Source organism: Homalodisca vitripennis, chromosome 2, assembly GCF_021130785.1.
Source record: "Homalodisca vitripennis isolate AUS2020 chromosome 2, UT_GWSS_2.1, whole genome shotgun sequence".
Classification (NCBI taxonomy): domain Eukaryota; kingdom Metazoa; phylum Arthropoda; class Insecta; order Hemiptera; family Cicadellidae; genus Homalodisca; species Homalodisca vitripennis.
In genome coordinates this window covers 138,386,401-138,410,668 of record NC_060208.1, presented here as the reverse complement: position 1 = coordinate 138,410,668, position 24,268 = coordinate 138,386,401, and the positions used below count along the sequence as shown (strand labels likewise).

General features: G+C 32.4%; 1 protein-coding gene across 4 annotated transcripts in view; it reads right to left on the bottom strand.

The window, feature by feature from the left end:
• Positions 1-10,283: 10,283 nt before the first annotated feature.
• The window catches only part of LOC124354803 (protein lingerer), a 47,475-nt gene continuing 33,490 nt past the window's right edge, over positions 10,284-24,268 (bottom strand). For 3 of the 4 annotated variants that reach the window (XM_046805522.1, XM_046805523.1, XM_046805526.1), the window contains 4 exons: positions 23,926-24,150; positions 20,736-20,921; positions 17,459-17,488; positions 10,284-11,214 (listed from right to left, as the gene is read on the bottom strand). In XM_046805522.1, coding sequence (XP_046661478.1) covers positions 11,107-11,214; positions 17,459-17,488; positions 20,736-20,921; positions 23,926-24,150 — 549 coding nt within the window. In that variant the 3' untranslated portion in view covers positions 10,284-11,106. The remainder of the gene's footprint in view (positions 11,215-17,458; positions 17,489-20,735; positions 20,922-23,925; positions 24,151-24,268) is intronic. The other variant, XM_046805525.1, reaches the window with a different exon arrangement.

The window sequence follows — 24,268 nt, the reverse complement described above, 5'->3', positions numbered from 1 at the left end:
TTCATCCATTAAAAACTAAAACCGAACGTATCCGTATTTTTAACTCACGCTGTATACAGGGTGAGTCTGACCATCCGTGCAGTATTTACAGCTGTCTTAATAACTGACTTCCACACTTTTTCTATCTCTTTTCTCCATAATTTGGCCTCTCCGAATCCGTTAAAATTATTTTCAATTTTGAAAAATGCCCCTAAAGGGCCCAATTTGGGGAGTAGGGGTGCTTTTTGGGTTATTTTCAAATGTAAACATGGGTCGTGTGATACATCAATTTTAAAAGTCTAATTACACCGAACATTTTGGCGCAAACAAAAGTTAATTATCTTTAACCGTATGTACACGGTGTACCAACACGTTTTGAAATAGAACTTTAAAATAAAGTACCCTGTTACCCCACCTACAATACGGAACAGCTCCAGATTTTTTTCCTAACTTGCTATTGACTTATTTTTCAATGAAATATGTGGTACGGGCATTTTTCACTGGATTTTCTAAATTTAAAAAATATTCAAAATTTAAGAATACAAAAAATCCTAACACTCATATAAGAATTTTGAAAGTATTTTATAATATAAGTAATTTTATTATATAAGTACTTTAGTACTTTGCGGTATTATCAGGTAAACCTAGTACATTCACTAGCAAATTCTATTCCGTTTTTCAAGTTAGTTGTAGTGAGACATCTATGCCATAATTGTTTTTCTCTCTAAAGTTTAACAGTATAGGACTATCCATTACAATTTTAAAGGTACAAATCCTAACTATAGTAAAACTCATGGCCTGTGGACTGATACATGTATTCCTCCGTGTACTTATCATTAGTATGTATAGCTTTAGTTTACCTTTGTTGCTATATGCTTTGATCCTTTTCCATTCAATGCTAATAAATCAAGTTTCTTTTTATAACAAATAACCTTAATTATTTTAAGCATATGTTTTCTGAGAGAACTGTTCATTTTTGTTGTTAAATTGTTAAGAAGCACAATATAAACATTTTTTTTAATACCGTTTTCTTAAAATATCCAAGTCTTGATTAGTTATTTGGGGGATACTGAATTTTATCTAATACCTTTAAAATAGAAATACACACAAATATATATAATCTGAATCTCGGAAAATTATTTTCATGAAATTTAGTATGCAGAGGTTTTCGGGGGCTGTAAATCGATCTAGCTTAAGTTTCAGTTTTAGAAAACGTTGTTTTATCCGTGTTTTCAAGCAATGAAATATTGCTACAAAGTGAATATTGATTTCTTTGTTTACATTCTATAGTAAATGACATCTGACGTATTATAACAAGAGTAGTAAGCCAATCCCCACAGCTGATGTTTCATCAGAAATGCCAAAGAGTAAAGATAAATTTGTTTGTATAAATTAACGAAAGTTTAAACCGAAAGGAAATTTTGATTGTAATATAAGTTGATGAATAATTTCACTCCTTTGAAAATTAAATTTATTTCATATACTTCGTCCCACATGTACTGCTAAAGTCAAATGCCTGCATAACTTAACTAATATTTTACGAGCAGAAAGGTCTCATGATATAGACGTTTCGACGTCTACAAGATTATTGTGGCAGCGTGCATCACAACGCATAGCTACTGAAAATAACGAACGAGAGCGACGACGCCTGCACGATTTGCGGCACGAGTCGCTACGAAAATGACGAGCAACGAGAATACAGATTAGAAGAGCAAAAGACGTCGAGACGGAAGACGTCGTAGGGCTTTAGAACTTAATACTTATTTACCAACACATATAAATGTGCCTTTACTGCAGCTGTTCAATATCACGCCTTAGGACCAATTGAAATTTTGTGTATCCACTGCGGTGCACTGCAGTTCCCTGAGGAACGGGTTCCTAATCGCATAAATAGAAATTCTTTTGGTGAGTGTTGTTTGCATGGACAAATTTTAATGGAGCAACAAAAATGTTCTAATTACTCTTTTTATAAATCGTTACCCATATTCGGAAGAGTTTCATAAAAAATAAGAAACATAAACACATCTTTTGCTCTAGCATCCTTTAAGGCAGAATATGACAGAACAATAAATAGCCATTGCATTTATAGTTTTATCGTTCGCGGACAAGTATATCATAAAATGGATCCCAAAACACGATTTACCAGACAAAGTACCAAAGCTCAGTTTCCTGATATTTTAATATTAACATTCCAGTAGTTCACTATGTAGTCCAGAAGCCGTAGCCAATTTGCATCATGTAAGCACACAACCTGCTTTTTCTTGAAATCAATATAAGCAATTTTCCCTAAGAACCCCTACGACCAAAATAAGCTGTTCTAGTTTTGAGGCCACAATGGGTGGGTATCAAAATGTGAAATAGTAATTTTGTAGAATATTTTTCTTAGCTTGATACACTAAAACCAACCATCAGACAGGTAAACAAAGGTTACATCAGTGCCAGCTAACCATATACAGGGCCTTAAAAGTCATGGCATTCAGTCTCTTTGCCGAAGTTCCCAGACGGTGATATAACTATTCTTTGTGTCTGACAGGTCAGTTTCAAATTCACTACACCTAAAAAATTTTAGAAGAAAAAATTTTCGTTTCATATTCTAACCCTTTTAATACTCTCCCACAGTTAAAATGGCTCACAATAGATTTCTGTTTAGGGAAAATTTTAGAATTAGCGATTTCAAGAACAACCAGACTGTACTCCTAATACTCTGTCTGGGTTCAATGGTTAGCATGTTAAGAAATGAAGTACATTTGAAGTCCATCACTGCAGAAAGCTTTGATAGGTACGTGGATAATTTGAAGTTCAAAAGTGCCCAGTTCAGTAAGGTTGTTCATTGCTACATTTAAAATTTGTTTTGAATGTTTTTTTTTCATAACTTATATCAGATTTGGTAATTATGAGTTAACAAAAAAATTTATCAAAAATATTTAAAAATACAATAATGATAGTAATTAAAACTGTTGTAACAAAATTCTGCTCTTTAAATACCTTAATTTACCATGTAATATATTGTAATAATTGATTTGAATTTCGCTTAACACTGATCAGTTACAGTGGGAAGAGAGGGGTTAAGTTAAAAATGTATCTATTCTGTAGCATTTTCAAAATCTGTCATGTTCAATAATTTTCATTCAAGTATATGTTTTTACCAATAAAACACAGAATAAAGCTAATTTTAAAAAGTATTTATGATTTCAAAGCATTTTAAAGATAGGTGCCAAAACCCAGCAACATTGGGTTTAACAGTTTAAATTAAAACCACTGTCATTTTCATGAATGAACACAAGTAACATATTTATTGCAAATTTCTCTGTAAATTCATTTTTTATTTAAATGCTGTACCCGAAAGATTTTAGTCACCTAGGAAATTATGTACCGGTATATCTTGTTCTTCTTCATTATTTGAAGTAGGTAGGTTATCAGTGACCTATTTGTCAAATTAGCTTTCCAACTTGGTAAAATTACATTTAAATAACTGTTTTAGTTAACTTTAAACTTAACATAATTTATTTAAAAATTATTATATATATATATATATATATATATATAAATTATTCTTCAGTTTTTACTATTCAATTGTTGTACTTATAAATTCAATGTTAGTTTTAAACATTTCTTTGATACCATGAAGAAGAGACGTACTGACAATCAGAATGCTGCCCCAGGTGCCAGATATGTTTGGCAAGCCACTGGCCAAAAGAATACTTAAAAATCGTCCCAAACCATCAATTAACCAACACAACACCTCAGCCACTGGTCATATTTTACACAATTTTCAATACACTAACCTAATAAACACATTAATTCAGTAAAATTCTCAAACAAAAACTTCTACTGCAACAGATGTCTCTTAGAGAATCTGAAACACTCCCAATTCATCACTCGTAATCTCTTTCACAAGTACAAGTATTATTAACAAACTAAACAACACAGTAGTCAGCAATTTCGGGCCAATAAAAAATTTCAACTTCTTCCAAAATCCTGAAAAATTAAGTTGTTCTGAGAAGGATTTTGGACCATGGTGAGAAGTTAAATTTACGAAATGAGACAACATAGTTTCACCAAGGGAAATCAACCACAACAGCGCTGATTCACTTTACAGACTACATCACTGACAATCTAGAAGGAAAGTCTTCCTAGACCTGAGCAAGATAATTGATTGCCTGAGCTATAAACTCATATTACACAAGTTGGACAAATTAAGCAATAGTACCGGAAACAAATAGTAGAAATAAAACAAGCAAAATGTTGAGTTACAGAAATAGCCAGATCAAGACCTCTGCCTGTAAATCAAAAGTGCTCAAGGTTTCTATATTGGGAACCAGTACTGTTTATACTATTCATAAATGACATACCAAAACATGTTAACACATTTTTCACAGTTTTGATGTACACCAATGAAACTACCTTGCTCTTGAATGGACATAAAATCTAGGTCTCAAATCATTCACAGTACAGAACATGGGCTTATCAATCCTGTCTGTCAAATGACTTGGTTGCTTGTTGTCAAAACAAGCTTTATTGATAAAGTACCAAAAATTACCAATGTGGAAGGAAATACCCCGGCCAAGTATCTAGGAATCATCAATGATGGTTTTTCCTGGTCTCAACATTGTAGACAATCTCCTCTCTTTAACCCTTTCAGGACTCATTAAAAAGTGCTAATTTCTATATCTGGTTGTATTTAAATGTTCAATTAAAGTACAGAGTTGTTTTTTTTAAACTAGCACTTTTTTAATTTGAAAATAGGGCAATGCATGATCATTTCATGATTAGGCTTTAAATGTAGATTAAAACAAGTTATACAACAATGGTTTTTGTTACAATTTTACTTTATAATTTAATACTTAAAACAAAAATGTAATGATATTTAAAACCAAAATCTCAAGTTTAAAGCTCTTGGTGCATCAAGTCATAGTTTTTTTTATTAAATATGTGTATCTTCACTTATTTCTTTTGTTTTGTAATATTATTTCTACTTAATAAACTGTAAGAAATAAAATTTATACAAATCGCTATTGATAGGGATATCTAAGCTAAGATCTACATCAGATGGAGGAGGAAAATCGGTCTCCTTATTACTGGATGTTAAATTGTCACCTAACATATCACTAATGTCATTAATTTGTAAGCCACTTGTAATTGCAGCCACCAGAAAAATAAATAATACTAATGGAATAATTCAGTTATTGTTTCAACATTATTAATAAAAGTTATGTATTTTCACGTGAGAATGAGGTCTGAAAATGATTACATTACTTAATTGCACTTTACCCTCATATTTACAGTAGATTAAAAACTAAAACAAACTCGTATTAAGACGAAAACAATAAAAGTACAAAGAACTCGATTCACCGTGGTTCAACTAGTTTCTTTACATAGGAGACAGTTCACTCAGCTGGGACTTTTGTTGCTCATAAAAACACCAGTAAATGTACTGCAAAATAAACCGCTGCAATATGGTTTTAAATAATTCAAACTACTCCCGAGAGGTAGCAGCACAATACAGAGCCAGTATAACCCCACCGTACTAATCTCATACGTCAGTGAAATGAGACGTATTACGGCAGCCGTGCAGTGCCTGTGATTCTGTTACAATGCTCATGTTTCGGTCAGAAAGGGTTAACTAAATTTCTCTTTATGTGATAAAATCACCTAACGAGCTGAGGGACAGCATGTGGCCATAATCCTCCAACCTGACAAAGAGAGTATTTATGGGCACTCATGGAGCCTGAGAGGACAATCACAGAAGTTCAAAACCTAGTGCAAATGGTTAAAAATTATTAACCATGTAGTCTAATTGGCTGTTATGGTAAAATTCCATAAATAAAAAATGTAAAATATGCAGACTGTTACATTTTACGTCACGTTTCTAAAGTCACTGAATAAAAACAAACTTAAATACAGGAAAACAACAAAATGGCTACTTATTTTTTTAAACAATATGTATACATTTCAGAACAATATTTGCTATATATGTATATATATATATATATATATATATATATATATATATATATATAAAACACTAATGCACTATGTAGAAATGTCGATATGGAGAGGAGCTACTGCCGTTTGAGCAGTTCTATTTTGTTGCCACAACTGCTATTCATGCTGAAAGAAATTAATACACAGTTTCTATGGTACTGAGTACAACACATTCATTAAAGTATGGACAAAGCTATAACCAGTTTAATAAGTTATAAGGCATGTGTATGCTCTGTTTTTATTAACAGTAAAAGTTAAATGTTTTATTGTGCAATATTTAAACTCTCCAACATACACACTCTGCGAGTACAGTAGTTGAGTATTCTTTTCTTTTGTATTGTGCATAGGTTTTATTTTTTTTTTTTTTTTTGGGAGGGGGTGTAAATTAGCTTTGATTTAAGTTGTTTGCAACAATGTCCAATTACAGAACAAACCTTTTCACCAGCTTGACTGCTACAGATGCTGCATTAATGAACCACAAGGGAGTTAATAAAAACTATAATCTTAACATTCATTTAGCTTACAATTAAAAAATCCCACTCAAGAGAGAAGTGGAACATCACATTTTTTGTAATATAATAATCAGTTGTTTCTGTATTACAATTACATATTTTATGTTTTTGCTGTGTAACTGTTATCTAATACAGGTTCAATAGACCAATTTTAAAAGCAAGTAGCTCGTAACCAAAACAGTTCAGAGCTTATATAAGCTCCATTGTGGTGCTTTATTATAAATTATGGTTTACAGTTCCACATAACCATAAAATCAGCTAATTTGGCACAACCCATATACAAGTGAGAAAGACATTAGCCCTAGTTGACTTTAACTTTCCATAACCCGCGCCGTGCAGTGACACTCCGCAGCACAGGATTTTTTTTTTAACTGGCTCGCTGCAACAGCAATTTCAAGAACATTTAGAAAAAGAAAGGACAAATTGAAGATGCAGTTTCTATAATCAGAAAAAATTGACAATCATGTTCTACATGCAAGATTTTCCATAAATACATGTAAATCTATATGGAAACTGCAATAGTTAAGTATAATTGACCGAGATAGGAAATAACTCTGATAGAGTAGAGTTTATTCTTTAACCTAGCTTAACCCTCCATCTGTTAGACGACTAGCGGCTAAAATGTTTCTTCAATGGTGATCGACTAGTCACTAGTTGATTTTATAGTCATCTATTTAATCAAACTTACTATTGAAAACAAAACTTAAGCAGGACAAATATTATACCAAATTAATCGGGATGTTTCACAGACTAATTTGATATATAGTTTATTGAATAATAATGTGAAATAAGCACATAAATTATAAAATTGCAATACAAATGTTGATTTGCTGCATCTGGTCACGCACCTTGAGAGAACGTGAAAAAACGGGACTATTTCCCTATACTTTTGTTGTGGGAAATTTAATTTGGAATGAGTTTGGCTACATCAATGCATTTAGAATTTCTTTCTCAACAAAATCATCAGCTTCAAACATCTGTTTGTTGATATATGTTGCGAAGAAAGACCGTCAATGCAACCATTATTAGCAATATTTCTGTAATGTTAGATGATTAGTTTCACTAGCATTTTGTTGTTTCTCGTAATATTATTATACTTGTTTTAGTATCAAATTACATCAAACTTTTCCTTAAGAAATTTACTATCAAGTGGTACAGATATCTTCAAAGAATAATTAAATTATATGTGTTTATTTTGTGGTTAAACTTTATGATTTCATTATGGACTATAGCTACCATCATATTGATGCACCGTAAGTCATCATTGTTTTATTCGTAACTTTTATTTGTGATTCTTTTATTGTAAAATAATTTAGTGACATTCACAGGTCTTTAAGCTAAATTGTGATATCAAAATCGTTAGACCTAGCTCTGCACCTAGATTAAAAAATACTGTTTATTTAGTTTTTTATTAAACACTATGAGTGACCTAGTAAAATGAGTCCAGTGAACTTAGACAATTCTTAAGATTTACAACAAACATTTTTACACATAAAACTACTTTTAAAAAAACAAAAAATACATTTTTATTTTGAGAAATTTTATGCTCTACACCAACATAGAAAAGGTCTCTTTTTAAAAATGTTTGTATATATTGAAAAGTAATAAAAAATGTGTATTTTTTATAAGGCTTTACTTTTGGATATTATTGATTTACTTTTATTTTTTTTTCACTTTAAATGAAAAATAAAAACTTACATTTTAATTAAAAAATTAATCCAGCTGCATATAAATGTTCCTTGTTTTGTACTGAAAAATAAAATATATAATAGTGTATACTTACTCCAATAATAAACATTCTACATAGTATTGAACAAGGTGCGCACAACTAGCAAAATAACGCCTGCCATTATAGGAATTTTAACTGCCAGATCCAGGGTTAAGTGAAAATCATATATTTTATGTCACTTACTTCATGTTGACATAAACATCTTTATGGATATATGTTGCCACATTACACTTATTTAGAAATATTTAATTCTTTTTAATTTCTATTATTACTAGTATTTACACACTTTATAGTACAACTTTTTAGTTTTATAATTCTGTTGAACAGACCATAAGTTTTAAATTATAAGTTATTTATAAAAAGCACAGTAAACTAAGGTTTTAATTATAAAAATTGCTAAAAAGTGAACGATAAAATAATTAGTGTCAACATAAAACAAGCTTGAAGTTCTCTCAAGTGTTCAATAAATGTATGTTATCCAGTCAAATTTCAGTACAGACAAAAAATAAATAATGCGGAGTGAGACTCTGCACGTGGGCGACTATGTTACAAGTGGCCACAAGGGCTGCAGAGGGGTAATTGGCTAAAGTTACTCTCAGAATCTTTTACATCAATACGCAAGTTTTTAAAAAATGTATGAGAAATTCTTTGATTTATCTATCATTTTGTAACTTACTTATGATGGTTGTACAAAAAATAACAGGTTTCGGCTTATTGCTGTGGTGAACAAGGCTAGAGCTACAATTTGGTATAAAATTGTTTCTACAATCACTGCACATCCATAGGCAGTGTGCAAACTGTACTCATCCTACTTTGCTTTCCGTGACATGTTAAAATATGAGTTTTTTATCTTCTTCTTTGCAAAACACGATAAACAAATTGAAAGTTTTTACAAACTTTATTAAGTGAATAGAAGAGGAATAATAAGTAAAAGCTAAGGGAGGCAACAATGCATTGATTTTTTAAAATCAACATAACGATCTTCACAATGAGGACAACGGTTGTAGATTTAACCTAGTGACCGATTGAATTGATGATGAAAATCAATTACAAACCATTGTTTATCAATTTTTGGAACTTTCACCCAAATTTCTTGAAATTGAAATTGCGCTGCGAAAAGATTTTTAACTACAAATTTTGTGCTAGATGAGTTCTGAAAATCTCAATGGAAGGCCACTACAGTAGGTAGACTTCGGTGAAGCATGTTAGTTGTGAAAGTGCATGCCAATGGTTGAAAAACTTGTTTCATGGAGTTATAAGTGATTATTTAGATAACATACAATATATGTAAAGTGCAAGATTCTTATGTATATGATCAAATTTTATTTTTTCATCTTAATAATTCCTTTTTTATAACATTTTGTTACTTTCTAGACAGCCCACATAATTTAATTACTATTATTTCTGTTTCAGGGTACATAACAGTGCCTAAAAGCACCATCTATCTTCTTCAGGCTTCTGCCTCCTCAATGTTTGTACCCTTCTGATTTACTTCTGTGTTGGTGTACCCCACCATCTCTACTTTGAGGGACTCCTCTGCTAATGAACTTTTTCTTTCAGGTTTTCCTGTTGCATTTTCTTCAAAATCACTCCTTTTCTCTGTATTTCCTTGTTTCCCAATGTGAAAATTAGAAATTTAAGTGTATTTAAATTTATTCTTTGTATTTGTTGATGTACTTCTTAACATTTTTGGATTTTCCCAAATTTTGGCATCTCTTTATTATGTACCCGGTTTACTCACTTTACCTCTTCTTTGGCAATTTCACATGTGATTTAAATCTTTCTTTAAAATTTAAACACAACTACTGACCAATAGTTGTTACGACTCCACATTGAACAGGATAACCTTTCTTTATAGAAGTCACTTGACCCATTTAATATTGTAAAACTCTTGGCTCTTGAAAAATCAATATCAAAATCTATTAACTCCTGTAGATGCAATTGGTGTTTTGTATATGCTGTGTATATACAAAATCTTTCATCACAAATAATAAAAATGTTATACTAAGAATATTGGTTTCTTATTCCGTATACTTACCAACTGTTTCTGAGCAAGGATAAATAACAAAAGTAACACATTGACTTTAGCAAATATCTTTTTGTATTAAATGAAATGTCACTGTCGAGTTATGATTAGTAAATATAAATACACAATATAATTTGACCAACCGCAAACTATCCACAGTCTTACCTATAGTCTACATACATGACTGTGGCCATACACAGAGCATTCGGGGTTGGCAGTCTCCACCGACTCGTATCAACACAATTTCACAAGCTTTGCTATCTTATCACAACACTAGAATGATACAATTAATTTAAGGGAAAATCACAAGTGTCTATTATAATTAAAATCAGTCTTATTTTTTATTGACTGTTAAACTCAACTAAAATTAAGAAATCTCAGGCTTGTGAAACCGTATTTACACGGGTCTTTGGCAAAATCAACAAAAAAAGTACCCGAATGTAACAGTTTAACTTCAATATTTACTTTTATTTTTGATGTACAAGGAGACAAGTGATAAATTAATTTATCTTCATGCCGACTACAAAAATGCATTAGAAAATACAGCGAAAAATAATACAATTTATCTCGTATTAATAATGATTAAATCAGTAATATTTACGAAAAACAAAATCTAGACTACACATATAATACATTATGCAAATTCCTTCGTACAAGTCCTCCGCGAAGGATCATCAGAAACGACGTCCCCGACGAAAACATTCAAGAGGCGACATTCAGAGTGCAAAGCCCGTAGAACAACAAAGAATTATACAGGAAAAGAAGAGCATCACAATCGCACCACAACTGAGAGACAGGGCGATTATTTAAACATAACACACCCCGTTGATAACAATGATAAGAGGGTGGGGGTGGTGAGATTCGCCAGCCGAAGTCTAGGAGCTGGTCGCCCAAAAGGATGGGCTATAGTTGGGCTGCTTGGTGGCGGCCTTGTTTGGCTGAGATGTGGCTTGTGACCGAGGACCCGCATTGCTGGCACCATCCTGAAACAGCAGACAATACTTATAAAGGAGAAACAAACCTTCTATATACCTTTTACCACCTTATAAAGCTTAGTTGACCGGACATTCTCATGAGGGCCATTATACAACCATGTCCCTTTACCAGCAAAACCAATGTCCAAAACTGGTGCTTAGTTTTTATTTGCTGTCTTTCATAAATACTGCCGTAAAGCATATCACAGTCATAACAACATTCTAAAATTTTCTTCTTGTGTATAAAGTAAATTAGAATAAATCATAAAAATTAGTAATAACAAAGAGACATTAAAACAGCCTTTCTTTAACAAAACAGCTTTTATTTATTTGATAAGGTGATTTTTTTGCGAGAATAAAAGTTGTTGAAAAATAAATGAATAAAGATATGTTTTTCTTTTTATTACTCCATAAACCGTACTGTTTTGTTATAAATGAGGCAGAAGTGGGCGACCCGGGCTGAACCGTGACACAGTCTATGCAGTACTATAGGTTTATTAAATTATTATTAAACAAGTCCATTCATTCTCTTCCGCACTTGTGAATTAAATTGAATATAAATTTGTAAATGCTAATTTGATAATAATAATTATACTGGATTATGTAAATGAAATACCGGTACCAAAACAAACCCAAAGAGAAATAACAAGAGAGATAACTATTTGTCTTTATATAATGTGTATGGGGAGGTGATGAAAATGAAGAAGTATATATATTTTAAAAATGACGAAGCATAGTATAAAGTAAAAGTAAATCAAACTATATTACAAATTTATAAATTGTTAATTCTGGTTTGAATATAATAATCAAATTCCAGGAAAGTTATTTTTTTTTAATGAACAACTATTGTTGAAGTGTAGGTGGTATTACATACACTATGGTCCTCAGAACTAAATAAAATTTTCTTCCAGGCTTCAAAATACTATATTTGTATGAATGATTAGCTTCTGTGTTACTAATAAAATCAAAAGATATGACTAATCAATAGCAGTACATTCATAATCTAATTAACTTAAAACTTGTCATATATACAAACACACAGACTTAACTATTACACAACTTATTTCAAAATGTCTATACATATATTATGCTAATATAAATGACAAAGTTATTTGTATTAGTATATTTATAAAAACACAATTTTTAGTAAACTAACCAATGGGTGGACGGCACTAACAAATATAAACAACTTCATAATATACAAACACAAAATGACCACTTCATATATAACATATGAAAACAAAAAAGCAAGCAAACTAAAAGCTTTATAACTGTACAGTTTCATAATTAAACCAGTTTATAAATGTTGTTACCGATTGTTTCATGGCTATCTACAAAAGCTAAACCCACCCTAGAAGATGCTCATGCATTGGCTAGTTAAATTAGCTGAAGACGTTAAAAATATATGTCTAGTTTAAATTTTCCCCAAGTGAAAATTTTGAAATCTGTACAGGTCACAAGTGTGCCTACATAATTAATGAAGGTTTGTATTATTATCTTATACTACATTTCACTTTAAATAATTTTATGGATTAGGCAATATGCAGCTTTCAGGAGTTGAAGAGAAATATTATTAGGAATTGCTACATCAGATCCTGTTTCTGCATAATTTGGTAGTAAATCTTGTGCTATAACACAGGTCATAACCTGTATCCAGAATACACAATTCTTTATAATAGAACATGTTTATAATACTCTGTCAAATTCCACCATTAGCTACTAGTTTAAGTTCCATAAGAGGATAAATCCAGAATCACAAATGTTTAAAAATTTCCGTCTTTACAATGATCATTTGTTTTACATTAATTAACAGTCCTGTGTGATTATGATGACCATGCTTGATGATTAAGTTGCATGTTACTATGCAACATGATCATTCACATAGTTCAGATGTAAGTTTTTGTATAGCATTGAATTTTGCCTTTACCACTGTTATTTGATATTGCTATTTGCCTGTTAACATCAGATTATATTCAATTCACATCTATTCTTGCTGCGTTGCGTTGCATTGTACTGTATTATGCTCAATTAAAACAATTAGAAGCTTGATAATTGTAAGCACTGAAAACTGACTTTGACTTATTAAAAGGTATGTATGAATGAAAGCTATTCTCGGTGCAAGCAGGGTACAGAGATAGTGCATGCTGAATCTGATAACAGTAGTAATCCTCCATTACCAAGATACTTTTTGCAAAGCACTATTGCAAATTATCTGTTCTAAATACACATGTTAAACATAGCTTATTCTCAGATAGTGAATATTACTGTTCTGTTTACTAAAATAATAAATAATTACAGTGCAACCTTTTTTGTCATGATTATTTTGGACCAGAAGTGATGCAAGTACAGAAATATCTGGGAATACAGTAAAAACTAAATATGTTGTAGATAATAAAGAACTTTCATTTGTTACAAATAATATAACATTAATAAGAACAAATTTATTATTTAGTTTGACAGAGATTAATTGTGTGAAAAAACAAATAAAAAGAAATGTTGTTTACTGTTCATAAAAATAACTATTATATCTTTTGTTTAACTTTTCAGTATACTACTTCTGTGTAGTATGGTCATGCAGATGTTTCAAGTTTATCATAGCCACTATCAAAATGTTGGATTTATCGCTCAACAAAAATCTAGCTGTGCCATGGCATCAGAATGAGTCATTACATCTTAAGGTTCTCGATTATTACAATAATTTTCTACTTTGGTTATAACACGGATGCAATTGCTGACTTGAGCTAATCATTTACATCTTCCGAATTTAAAATTATCACCACTTGCAGGCTTACTACACCATTATCAATTTGTTATTATATTGGATACATTATCCTGAATGTATAACATGTGTTAACCCTTTGAGGAGCAGGAGTATATATTGTCTATGTGTTCTTGTTTAGTTTGTAAAGCCTTTACTTTATTCACTAATAGTATTAAAGTATATTTCCGCAGATCTTGGTACTGTAAATTTTGTGTGTTTTTTTTTTATATCTATAACCATCTGATTAGATTGTTTCTATTAATAGATTGATTGTTTATCTGATAATCATTATCTGTACCTGTATAAAAATATTTATCTGTAATGAAATAATCAATTCTGTTATTTTTTGTTACGTCACACCTTTATTGTTTTATATTTTTTTAAACAAGAACAAATGTAGCTTAGATAAAGAATATGTGTAATGCATAATTGACAGAGACGAATGCAGTGTAAACCTAATACCATCTAAACAATATTACAAGGAAGCACACACACCTTTATTGTTTTATATTTTTTTAAACAAGAACAAATGTAGCTTAGATAAAGAATATGTGTAATGCATAATTGACAGAGACGAATGCAGTGTAAACCTAATACCATCTAAACAATATTACAAGGAAGCACACACACCTTTATTGTTTTATATTTTTTTAAACAAGAACAAATGTAGCTTAGATAAAGAATATGTGTAATGCATAATTGACAGAGACGAATGCAGTGTAAACCTAATACCATCTAAACAATATTACAAGGAAGCACACACACCTTTATTGTTTTATATTTTTTTAAACAAGAACAAATGTAGCTTAGATAAAGAATATGTGTAATGCATAATTGACAGAGACGAATGCAGTGTAAACCTAATACCATCTAAACAATATTACAAGGAAGCACACACACCTTTATTGTTTTATATTTTTTTAAACAAGAACAAATGTAGCTTAGATAAAGAATATGTGTAATGCATAATTGACAGAGACGAATGCAGTGTAAACCTAATACCATCTAAACAATATTACAAGGAAGCACACACACCTTTTTCATACATTTATCTACAAATCTGTGCAAATGATGGCTAATAAACAAAAATGGAAAAATAAATGTGCAGCTTATTTATTCTCTAAAACAACCGATTAATATTTCATATGTTACTTGTCCATCCTAATTAATTTACTACAAGATCAACATCTGATTATCATAGACTGAGCAGTATCCATGATTTGTCAATTGCAAATTTCAAACTTTTAAACAAATATTTTTGCATGGTAAATTGAATAATTTTAATTCTTTACTAATTATTTTCTAAACTTTGCAATCCTAGAGTTATAAAAATTAAAAATCTGAATTTATTTCATCCACTACTCCTTTTAATGACTAGTAAAAAATTAAAATACAGTTTAAAGTTAAAATATCTAGCAGACTATTGCTGAGTTTATTTGCCGTGTTTAGAGCTGCACCACAGTCAGCACAAATGTAGAATGTTTCCACAATCAACTTTACCGATATCTTCATTTACTAAACTCACATCAGAATCTCTTGAATCGTCACATCAGATCATAGTTGATAAATAGTGTCCGAATCCCAATCACCATATTCTCAGAAAAGTTACACTGCTGAATGCCTAACTCACAACAACGCATCCAGCCAAATCTAAAATTGATAAAACGTCCTTGACATTATTACAACTAATTTACAATAACTAGAATCAAAATAGAAAATAAAAGTGTAGCAACTTCAAAAACTTAATCGAGCAAAACTAGAAAACAACAATGTTCTGTTTCCAACATGTAGGTAAAATTTTAATAATTTGCTTCCTTGATAGTTTTTCAGTTGGCTGTCAAGAGTTAACAGAAATTAAACAGCACACTATTATGCATTTGTAGTAGTTGAAATAAACTACAGAGGCCAATGTGTATAATTTTACAGCTGCTTAACTAATAAGCATCTTCACTCTCACAATTAGAGATGACGGTACAAGTGAAATCTACCTTCTTCCAAATGAGCTGGAAGGGATATATGCATGTGTATATAAAACAAAATCATAACTTTTATGTAGCTATTCTTTCTGTAAAACAGCCATTCACATTCCAGCTAAGTAATTGTCATAGCAATTGTGTGTTGTTTACTTATGTAAATTTCTTCAACTCCGTAGCTTAATTTAACGTGATTTAGTTATGAAATAATTCATGTAATGTCACATTTAGTTTACTTTTATAATTTTAGTGATTGTGTCCGGCAATTTATTCTATACTCATAAGAAATGTGGATATAAAAAAATTGTTTACATTATTTTCAAAAAATTAACATCTGTTAATTATAATTAATCTTGAAGTTTCTGGACATTCCAAATTACACATCATATCTGGACTTAGGCTCATGAACTTTTTTTACCAAGCTTACACTTTTATTTCCTTGTTACGAACAAGGAACTTATTATTGTTAGAAGGGAAATTACTGCCTTCACCTCTTTGAAATCCAATCTGATAACATACATTTCCATTTATTTAAATTTTTTACTATAAAAAGAATTAAATCATTATTTATTTACTTAAGTCATACAAAGTACCACTTAGAATCCAAGATGGGATTTTTTGCTATTTCAGAGACCATTTGGGATTTTCAAAATACGAATATGCCTATATTCATGTCAGGGACCCATATCCATGTTAAAATTTCAGTACAATTGTTTATGTGTGAAAACAAAACAAACACACAAAGGCACTTTCACATTTATAATATTATTAGGGTGACTGCTTTACTAAGTTTATTAGGAGAATTGATTAAATTATAAGTAAGTTATTAATTACTGGTTTTCAGTGTCATGTTGGTAGTAAAATCATAAAAACACATCCCTTGAAGCACAATGGCCTATGTTTTACTTCTAAATGATAATGATGATGTTTTCAGCATATCTTTAAAGCTATCTTCGACATTGATAGAGGAAAGGTAAGAGGATTTGGTTCATCACAGAGGTACATTAATGGACAACAATCATTCACATGATGCGAAGCTTCACATTTCTATCCATACTAGTGGGAAAGTCTGGTGCAGTACACCATCAGATGATAACACACAAGGAATACAGCTACAATACGAACGCTATACACTAATGATCTGACTGAATGGACCAATGATTGGATTAGATGTTTATTATTGGTGAGATGGAAACTTGACGTACACGATGACGACATTAGTTAAAAAAAAAGAACAAAGCATAAAAAGCAGTCAGCAGTTATAATGGTAGGAATCTCAAGAGGTGAGGTTAGCAAACAAATGGCGCTTACATTTCCACTAATTGTTTATCACGATACATTTAGAAATTTTACACGGATTTTCAACTGTGATCAATTGAAAATTCAGGGGGAATACGCTCATAAAATTGTTAAAAATTCCACCAAAAGAAACATTGCACGCAACAAGAATTAGTGGAAATGTGGTACAAGACTGGAGGTTGCTTGGTCAAACATTTAACATTACGGGGGCTGTACTGACCATTCGTCTCCCATGATTCCTCATTTCAATCTGTGAACAAGACAGATACAAACCAAGTCAGTACCTAGCGCCGAGCTTCCCTCCCTCCTCTAACCACGTTAATAACACACTGACCTTGTGATTTATTGGCTTCAACATTTATACATATAAAATAATCAGTAGTAACCTTCAACTATTCTTTTAACCCTTTGATGACGAAAAATATTTGTACAGAAATGTTCTTCATTACGTATTATTTTAGTTGCACTGAAATGATACAAACAAACAAATACGTTTTATTTTTATTCAGTTTCAAATGGTTTGTTTTATGTGTGTCAGAAACAATCCCAGTGGGAGGAACAATACTATTCTTGTTAGTACTCCTTTCACTAAACTGTGAATATATTTTATGAGAATTTCATTAAAGACAAATGTTAGCCTTGAATGACTATCGGATTTCAATGGGGATATATTAACATAAACAATTTTTAAAAGCCAACATAGATTATCTTTTTATTTTTTGAAAATATATGCGAGTTCATTGAAGTTTTAACATACCAAAAATGCACATTCCAAAACATTACTTTAATTTCATTAATTATTTCACATTTCACTTCATTTCATTTTTCATAATATTAGCATCATACAATTAAATTAAATTGTGTAGCAGTAGTTCTGGGATTCTCACAAAAATACTGACAACTATAAGCAAACTGCATCATCTTTCTCCCACACTTCTAGAGACCTATCGTCCAAATACTACATTGTCCTCAAAGGGTTAAATGTAAAATGCACTATGTCCACAAATATTCCACAAGATCTTCATATATTGTCTATATCAGTACATACACCGATTTGTTTCACCAACCTCTTTTGACAGTCATCAACTACAATATGTGTGTGTGATTTTGCCTGAATATCTGCTGACTGCATGAACAATTACAATAAATTGTGTTTGAAAAGATTTTTGTGGCATTATTTCTACCAATGATGAAAGAGAATGTAGAACTTAAGATTTTAAAGAATAAAACCATCCTATTACAAAACTGCTAATGAAAGCCCCTGCTTTTAACACACTGACTGCTGCAGACGCCTTACGGCGCAGAATAGGAGAGAGAGTAGTCGGTCTCACTCAGTATAGAGCAGCTGTGAAGGTTGTTAATTCTCTTTAATATAATAGGCAAAGTTATTATTTAGTAAAAAAAATACAAAGTTGTGAAAAATTAAGCCTCACCCTTTCACTGTCAATATATAAAAATATGTTGGTGATTTGTATTTTGTTTGTTATACTTCTAACCCTTTAGGATCAAACAAGAGTTTAGTACTATAAAAAACACTAGAAGGCAGTAATGCCATCACCTCCTTACAACCAGCCAATTCAAAATATAACCATGTAAAACATATAATTTATCTTTGAACAAAAAGAATTACAATTGAGTAATTAACAATTTTATTTAGTCAACAAAAATAATTATTTGACATTTCTCAATGCCTTAACTTTTTAAACGGCTCTTTGAAAAGTTTGATTTTTTTTGTTAACTGCTAGTGAAGTATTAACTGTTTGTGCATTGTTTACATCAAATTTGATATTATGCCTTATATTGCCTTCCCTAGTAAAATGTATTATAATTGTACAGGGCGTTTCAAAAAGGACTTTATAACTTTGAAAATTCATATAAATTTTATTAAACAAGGTACAGACCTGGTTTTGGTGTTATTTTAAAGGAAAAAACTTCAAGTTTTTTTAACTTAAACTAAAGATGTTCTATGTGGCTTCCATTGGTTATTCTGCAGACATCCCATCGGTAGTCGATTTTTTCCCAGACTCGCACTAGCATTTCAGATGTAACTTGCTCAGCAGCAGCGTAAATTCTTGCTCTAAGTTCAGGTAGAGTGGCCGGCAAAGGGGGTACGTACACCATATCTTTTATTAAACCCCAAAAGAAAAATTTATCAGTGTCAGGTCGGGTGAACAGGGGCCATGCAATTGGCGCATCACGGCCAATCCATTGACCTGGGAAGCGGTCATTTAGAAAATCCCTCACGTCAGTCAGATAGTGTGGTGGTGCGCCATCTTGCATAAAGAAAACATTTCGTTCTCAGTCATCCTCATCAATCTGTGGTATTAAAAAATGTTGCAACATATCAAGGTACACTATCCCATTAATGGTTCTATCTTGGAAAAAAAGGGGCCGTACACTTTCCTCTTGCTCAACGCACAAAAAAAAACGTTCATTTTAGGGCTATCATGAACATGTTGTAGTGTTTCATGTGGATTCTCACTGCCCCAAATCCTACAGTTATGTGTGTTTACCTTGCCACTTAAGTGAAAAGTGGACTCGTCAGAAAAGATTATGTTGTCCAAGAAATGTTCATCACCATCCACTCGATTTAACATATCCACACCGAAATTCCTACGGGCAATCTTATCAGTGACTTTAATTGCTTGTAAAAGCGAATATCGGTTTGGTTTCAAGTGCAAACGTTTTCTTAACACACGCCAAACCGTCGTATGTGGTACTTGCAGCTCACGAGGTGCACGCCGGGTCGATTTCGCAGGGCTATTTACAAAACATTGTCTCACTTGCTCAACGACTTCATCAGATGTGCTTGGACGACCTGAGGATTTTTTATGTTTCACTGAGCACGCTGTTTCTACAAAACAACTATGCCACTCATAAATTGTAGGCCTACTAAGAGCATCTTTAGCGCACTTGGTACGAAAATTACGCTGAACTGTTGTCGCAGACTTCGATTCTTTAACCAAAACACACAACTAGCACGCTCCGGTCAAGTGAAAGCAGCCATGTTTAACGTAACTGTCACTAGCGCTTGTGCGGTGCGATTAGGCACTAGCGGACTACGCGAGTCAAAACTTGAACTGTTTTCCTTTTAAACAACACCAAAACCAGCTCTGTATCTTGTTTAATAAATTTTATATGAATTTTTCAAAGTTGTAAAGTCTTTTTTGAAACACCCTGTATTGATTTTATAAAAACAATAAAAAAGTACAATATTTGAAAATGGTTTGATTTATTTTCGTAAGAGAAAAATATGTTAATAGGTGTACAAAAAATTGTTTTACTGTGGACATTTTGGTAACATAAATAACTAATTTGAATAGAGTAATACACAGGAGAACCATAAAAATATTTGTACGAAACCATTACAAAATGCTCAATTTATTACATGTCCAGTTTTTAACTATTATGGACATTAGTCATAAAATTGTATATACCTTGAAATTGCCACCCTGACCTAAAAGGGTTAACAATATTTATCTGGAGTGAGTCTGTACCTGATGAAGAGGTTGATGAGAGTGCATGAGCGTTGCCGCTGAGTGCGCATGTTGTTGGTGGGGTGGCAGGGTGGAAATGAACAGAGGGGGGGCATAAGTGCCACTGTGGGCTAGCCCTGCCGACTGGCTGCCCCCCAGGTTGAATGGTGGAGGTGTGCCACTGTGGAACACGGCCTTGTCATATGACTGCAACAAAAAGGACATTCTCACAATCTAAATAACCACCTGGAGAATGTCAAGAGTAATATTTATTGTAAAATAAAATCCAAGCCTGGGGGGTTCCACAGGATTAAAACAACTTGTTTTTTGTTTTGTTTATAGGAACATGTGACAAATTAGTAAATTGACTCTAACTAGATCATGTGCAAACATATATGACAAGTCTATCTGAAACTAAAAATGTTGTAGCAAAAAATATAGATATAGCTTAGTTTAGTACCAAATGTATAAGAAATTCCTAATTGTAATAAGTAAGTGTTATCCACATAATAACATGTTGAGTAAGGGTGAACAAACATTAATTCGACAACTGCTAAGACTCATGAGGCTAAGTATATAAAATCAACACGGAGCACTGCCTTGTGACTAGATTGTTATTTAACATAGACTGTTGTCTAGCATAACCCTCGTGAGTACAGCCAGCAAGTCCACATGTATGTGTTTGGTAAAACCAGGATGGATTTAATATTTTGGAATACAGTAGGATCTCATTAATCCTGCCCTATATCAGGATTAGTAAAGCCAGACTACCGAAAATGCCAGATGAGTGGGGGTATGGTACAAAATGGTGTAATATACCTTTAACAGCATATAACTACTTATGAAAGCTATTGAAAATTATGGTGGCTAAAATAAGTAGAGAAATTAATTAAAAACAACGTTTTTGTTGTAATTGAAAGCCATTGAAATGTAAACAAAAACTAAATTGACGTATGAGTCAATTATACCAATAAACTACTAATTATTACATTAATCACATTACTGTACATTTGCTTCAACAACAGTAAAATAGTTTGAAAGTTAAAAAAGAAAAACATTTTCTTGAAGTGTCTGAGTATTAGAATGTTGGAAGCGGAAGCCCAAGTCCTGTTTTCCTCTGCTCAAGTGACTGTAGTGGCGAAGGTACAGAAAGCCGTGCCCGTGTTTACTGTGTGTGTAGCGGCTGGGGTAGAACTGTCTCTTACTTCCGCCCCACCCTCCTTGTCACTTATCTTATCTTCTGTCATGATTTGACCCTGCTCGTCGTCTGCTCCTTCTAGCCAGGCATTTACATCAGCTTTTGTTAGATCATCAGGTTCATCCACTAGCTCTTCGATCATTGCTTCTCTCAACTCATTTTATTCAACATCTGTGCCATTTTGCGATTGTAAATCACTTACAACCTTCTTTTTTAAGTCTGTAATAAATATAGAGAAGGCCACAACTTTGTCCACGAACAACAATTGTTTTTGCAGGAAGTTTTCCCACGCCAAGTTTTACAAGTTAAAAAAGACATATTTCTGGCTAGTTTCCTTTAAAGCTGTAACAACACTCTTCTCTTTTGCTAAGACACTGTACAATAGGCTTTTCTTGTAACTGGTTTTTATAGTTTGAATAACATTTTGGTCCATAGGTTGTGTAACAAAGTTACATTTGGGAGCAAAAATACAGTGAAAATTTTACCATCTTTAGATTTGAGTTCTTCTTCATTGGGATGTCTGGAAAATTGTCAAGCGACATAAGAGCTATTTGAGGCAATTTCTGTCTTGAAGGCAAAGTCTTCAAAAACTATTTTACTGACGGAAATATTTTTTCCCAACTTATGGGTGCCACTAGAATTAAAACACGGAATAAAAGTTATTCTATCTTTTGCCAATTTGAGACCCGGGGCACTAGCTTCCGCCTTATGAACAAAGGGTTTTTCCAGCAAAAAGACACCAGAACAAACTGCTCTCGTCTGCATTGTATACCTGACCTGGGCCCAAACCCATTCCTTTTTTTACAAAAGGCTCAAAAGCCTCTACATCACTAGGGGTTTTCTCCAGTTAGTTAGTACCTTTTGAATTTATCCAACCACCTGACACTAGCATGGAAATCGTCCTTTTTTGTAATTTTGTTGTAAAACATTATTGCCTTTTCCATGAGAATATCACTTGAAATAGGTGTGTGCCAGTTTCTTTCTTGTATGAACCAACCATAAACTGCATCTTCTACTTATGGAAACTCATCTGCTTTCAATGATTTTCTTATGGTGGAAGAAGGTTCATTACCCCTCTTGAAGAATGATTCAATTTGCATCCTTTTTTTTCTTTATGTCATGAATTGTTGCATGGCCAACACTGCATTCTTTAGACAAATGAGCCAACTCCTTGCCCTTTTCCAAACGTTGACATGCTTACGTTTTTACGAAATCACACTGCACTTGAATGTACTCACTACTCATTTTCACTAAGCTCACCCTTGACAGACTCACTGTGTATAACTACCATTAAAAGATGACAACACATCACTGTTGCTATGCAAACTGCAATGAGGGCACATCACGTTATACAGACAGGCTGAGCCTTGAAAACTACAGATGACTCATTGGCGCTGTCACAGTGCTGGATTACGAGATGTGCTGGAGTACTGAACGGCCGGATTATAAAAACTGTACTGTATTGGAAAGATTCAGAATTGTTCATCAAGAGTCAGATACTTTTGTAGTTTACTTTATTAAATCTTTACGATCATTCTGTAATGATTTGGTTTTTATCAGCTGTTTGTTAATTATAATAGAATTTAGTATTATGTCATGCCGGTAGTGAGTTTTCAATGACGATACATATGAATATCTCATAATCATTATTGGGACAGACATCATATTATACTGAAATTCAATGACCGTACCCAGATGGGCATTGGAATTTTACAAACCTTGCCTACTTTCTAATTTTAAGGGGAAAAAGAATGTAATTATATATGTTATGTAAAACAAAAAAAAACCTTTACCAATATAAAGGTAATAAAGTTTTGTCATCATGAATGTTAACTTATACTCACTACAATGGCTTGAGTAGAGGAGTGAGATTATTATTTAACCTTTCCAAGGTTAAAATATGTTTAAGAAATTACTAAAGAACAATAAAATATAATCAATAAAATTGTTCAGTTTTGACATTTTTAAACATCAATTTGAAAACCAGTGAAGTTTGAGCATTAGTATACTTACGTTAACTTTGTTAAGTGTGGCATGGCCCTTAGTGTACATGTCTGAAGAAGTGGTGGGGGTACCACTGGCTTTGGTCTGTGCTGGAGAGCCTGTGTAACCAGCACTGCCTACTTTGTAGCCGTCAGTCCCTGCCTCATAGCCGGAGCTGTAGCCAGCTGCCGAGCCGTACGTAGGTGCCTTGTACTGGCCACTGGTAGAGTTACCCGCTGCCGCCGTTGGTGCCATCTACATAACAAAGCACACATCACTCTACTTGATGAGATAAATTTTAACGGGGATTACATTGAAAAATAGCCTAAGAATGTAGCTTTTAAATGTATACAGTAGAACGTCGATTATTCGG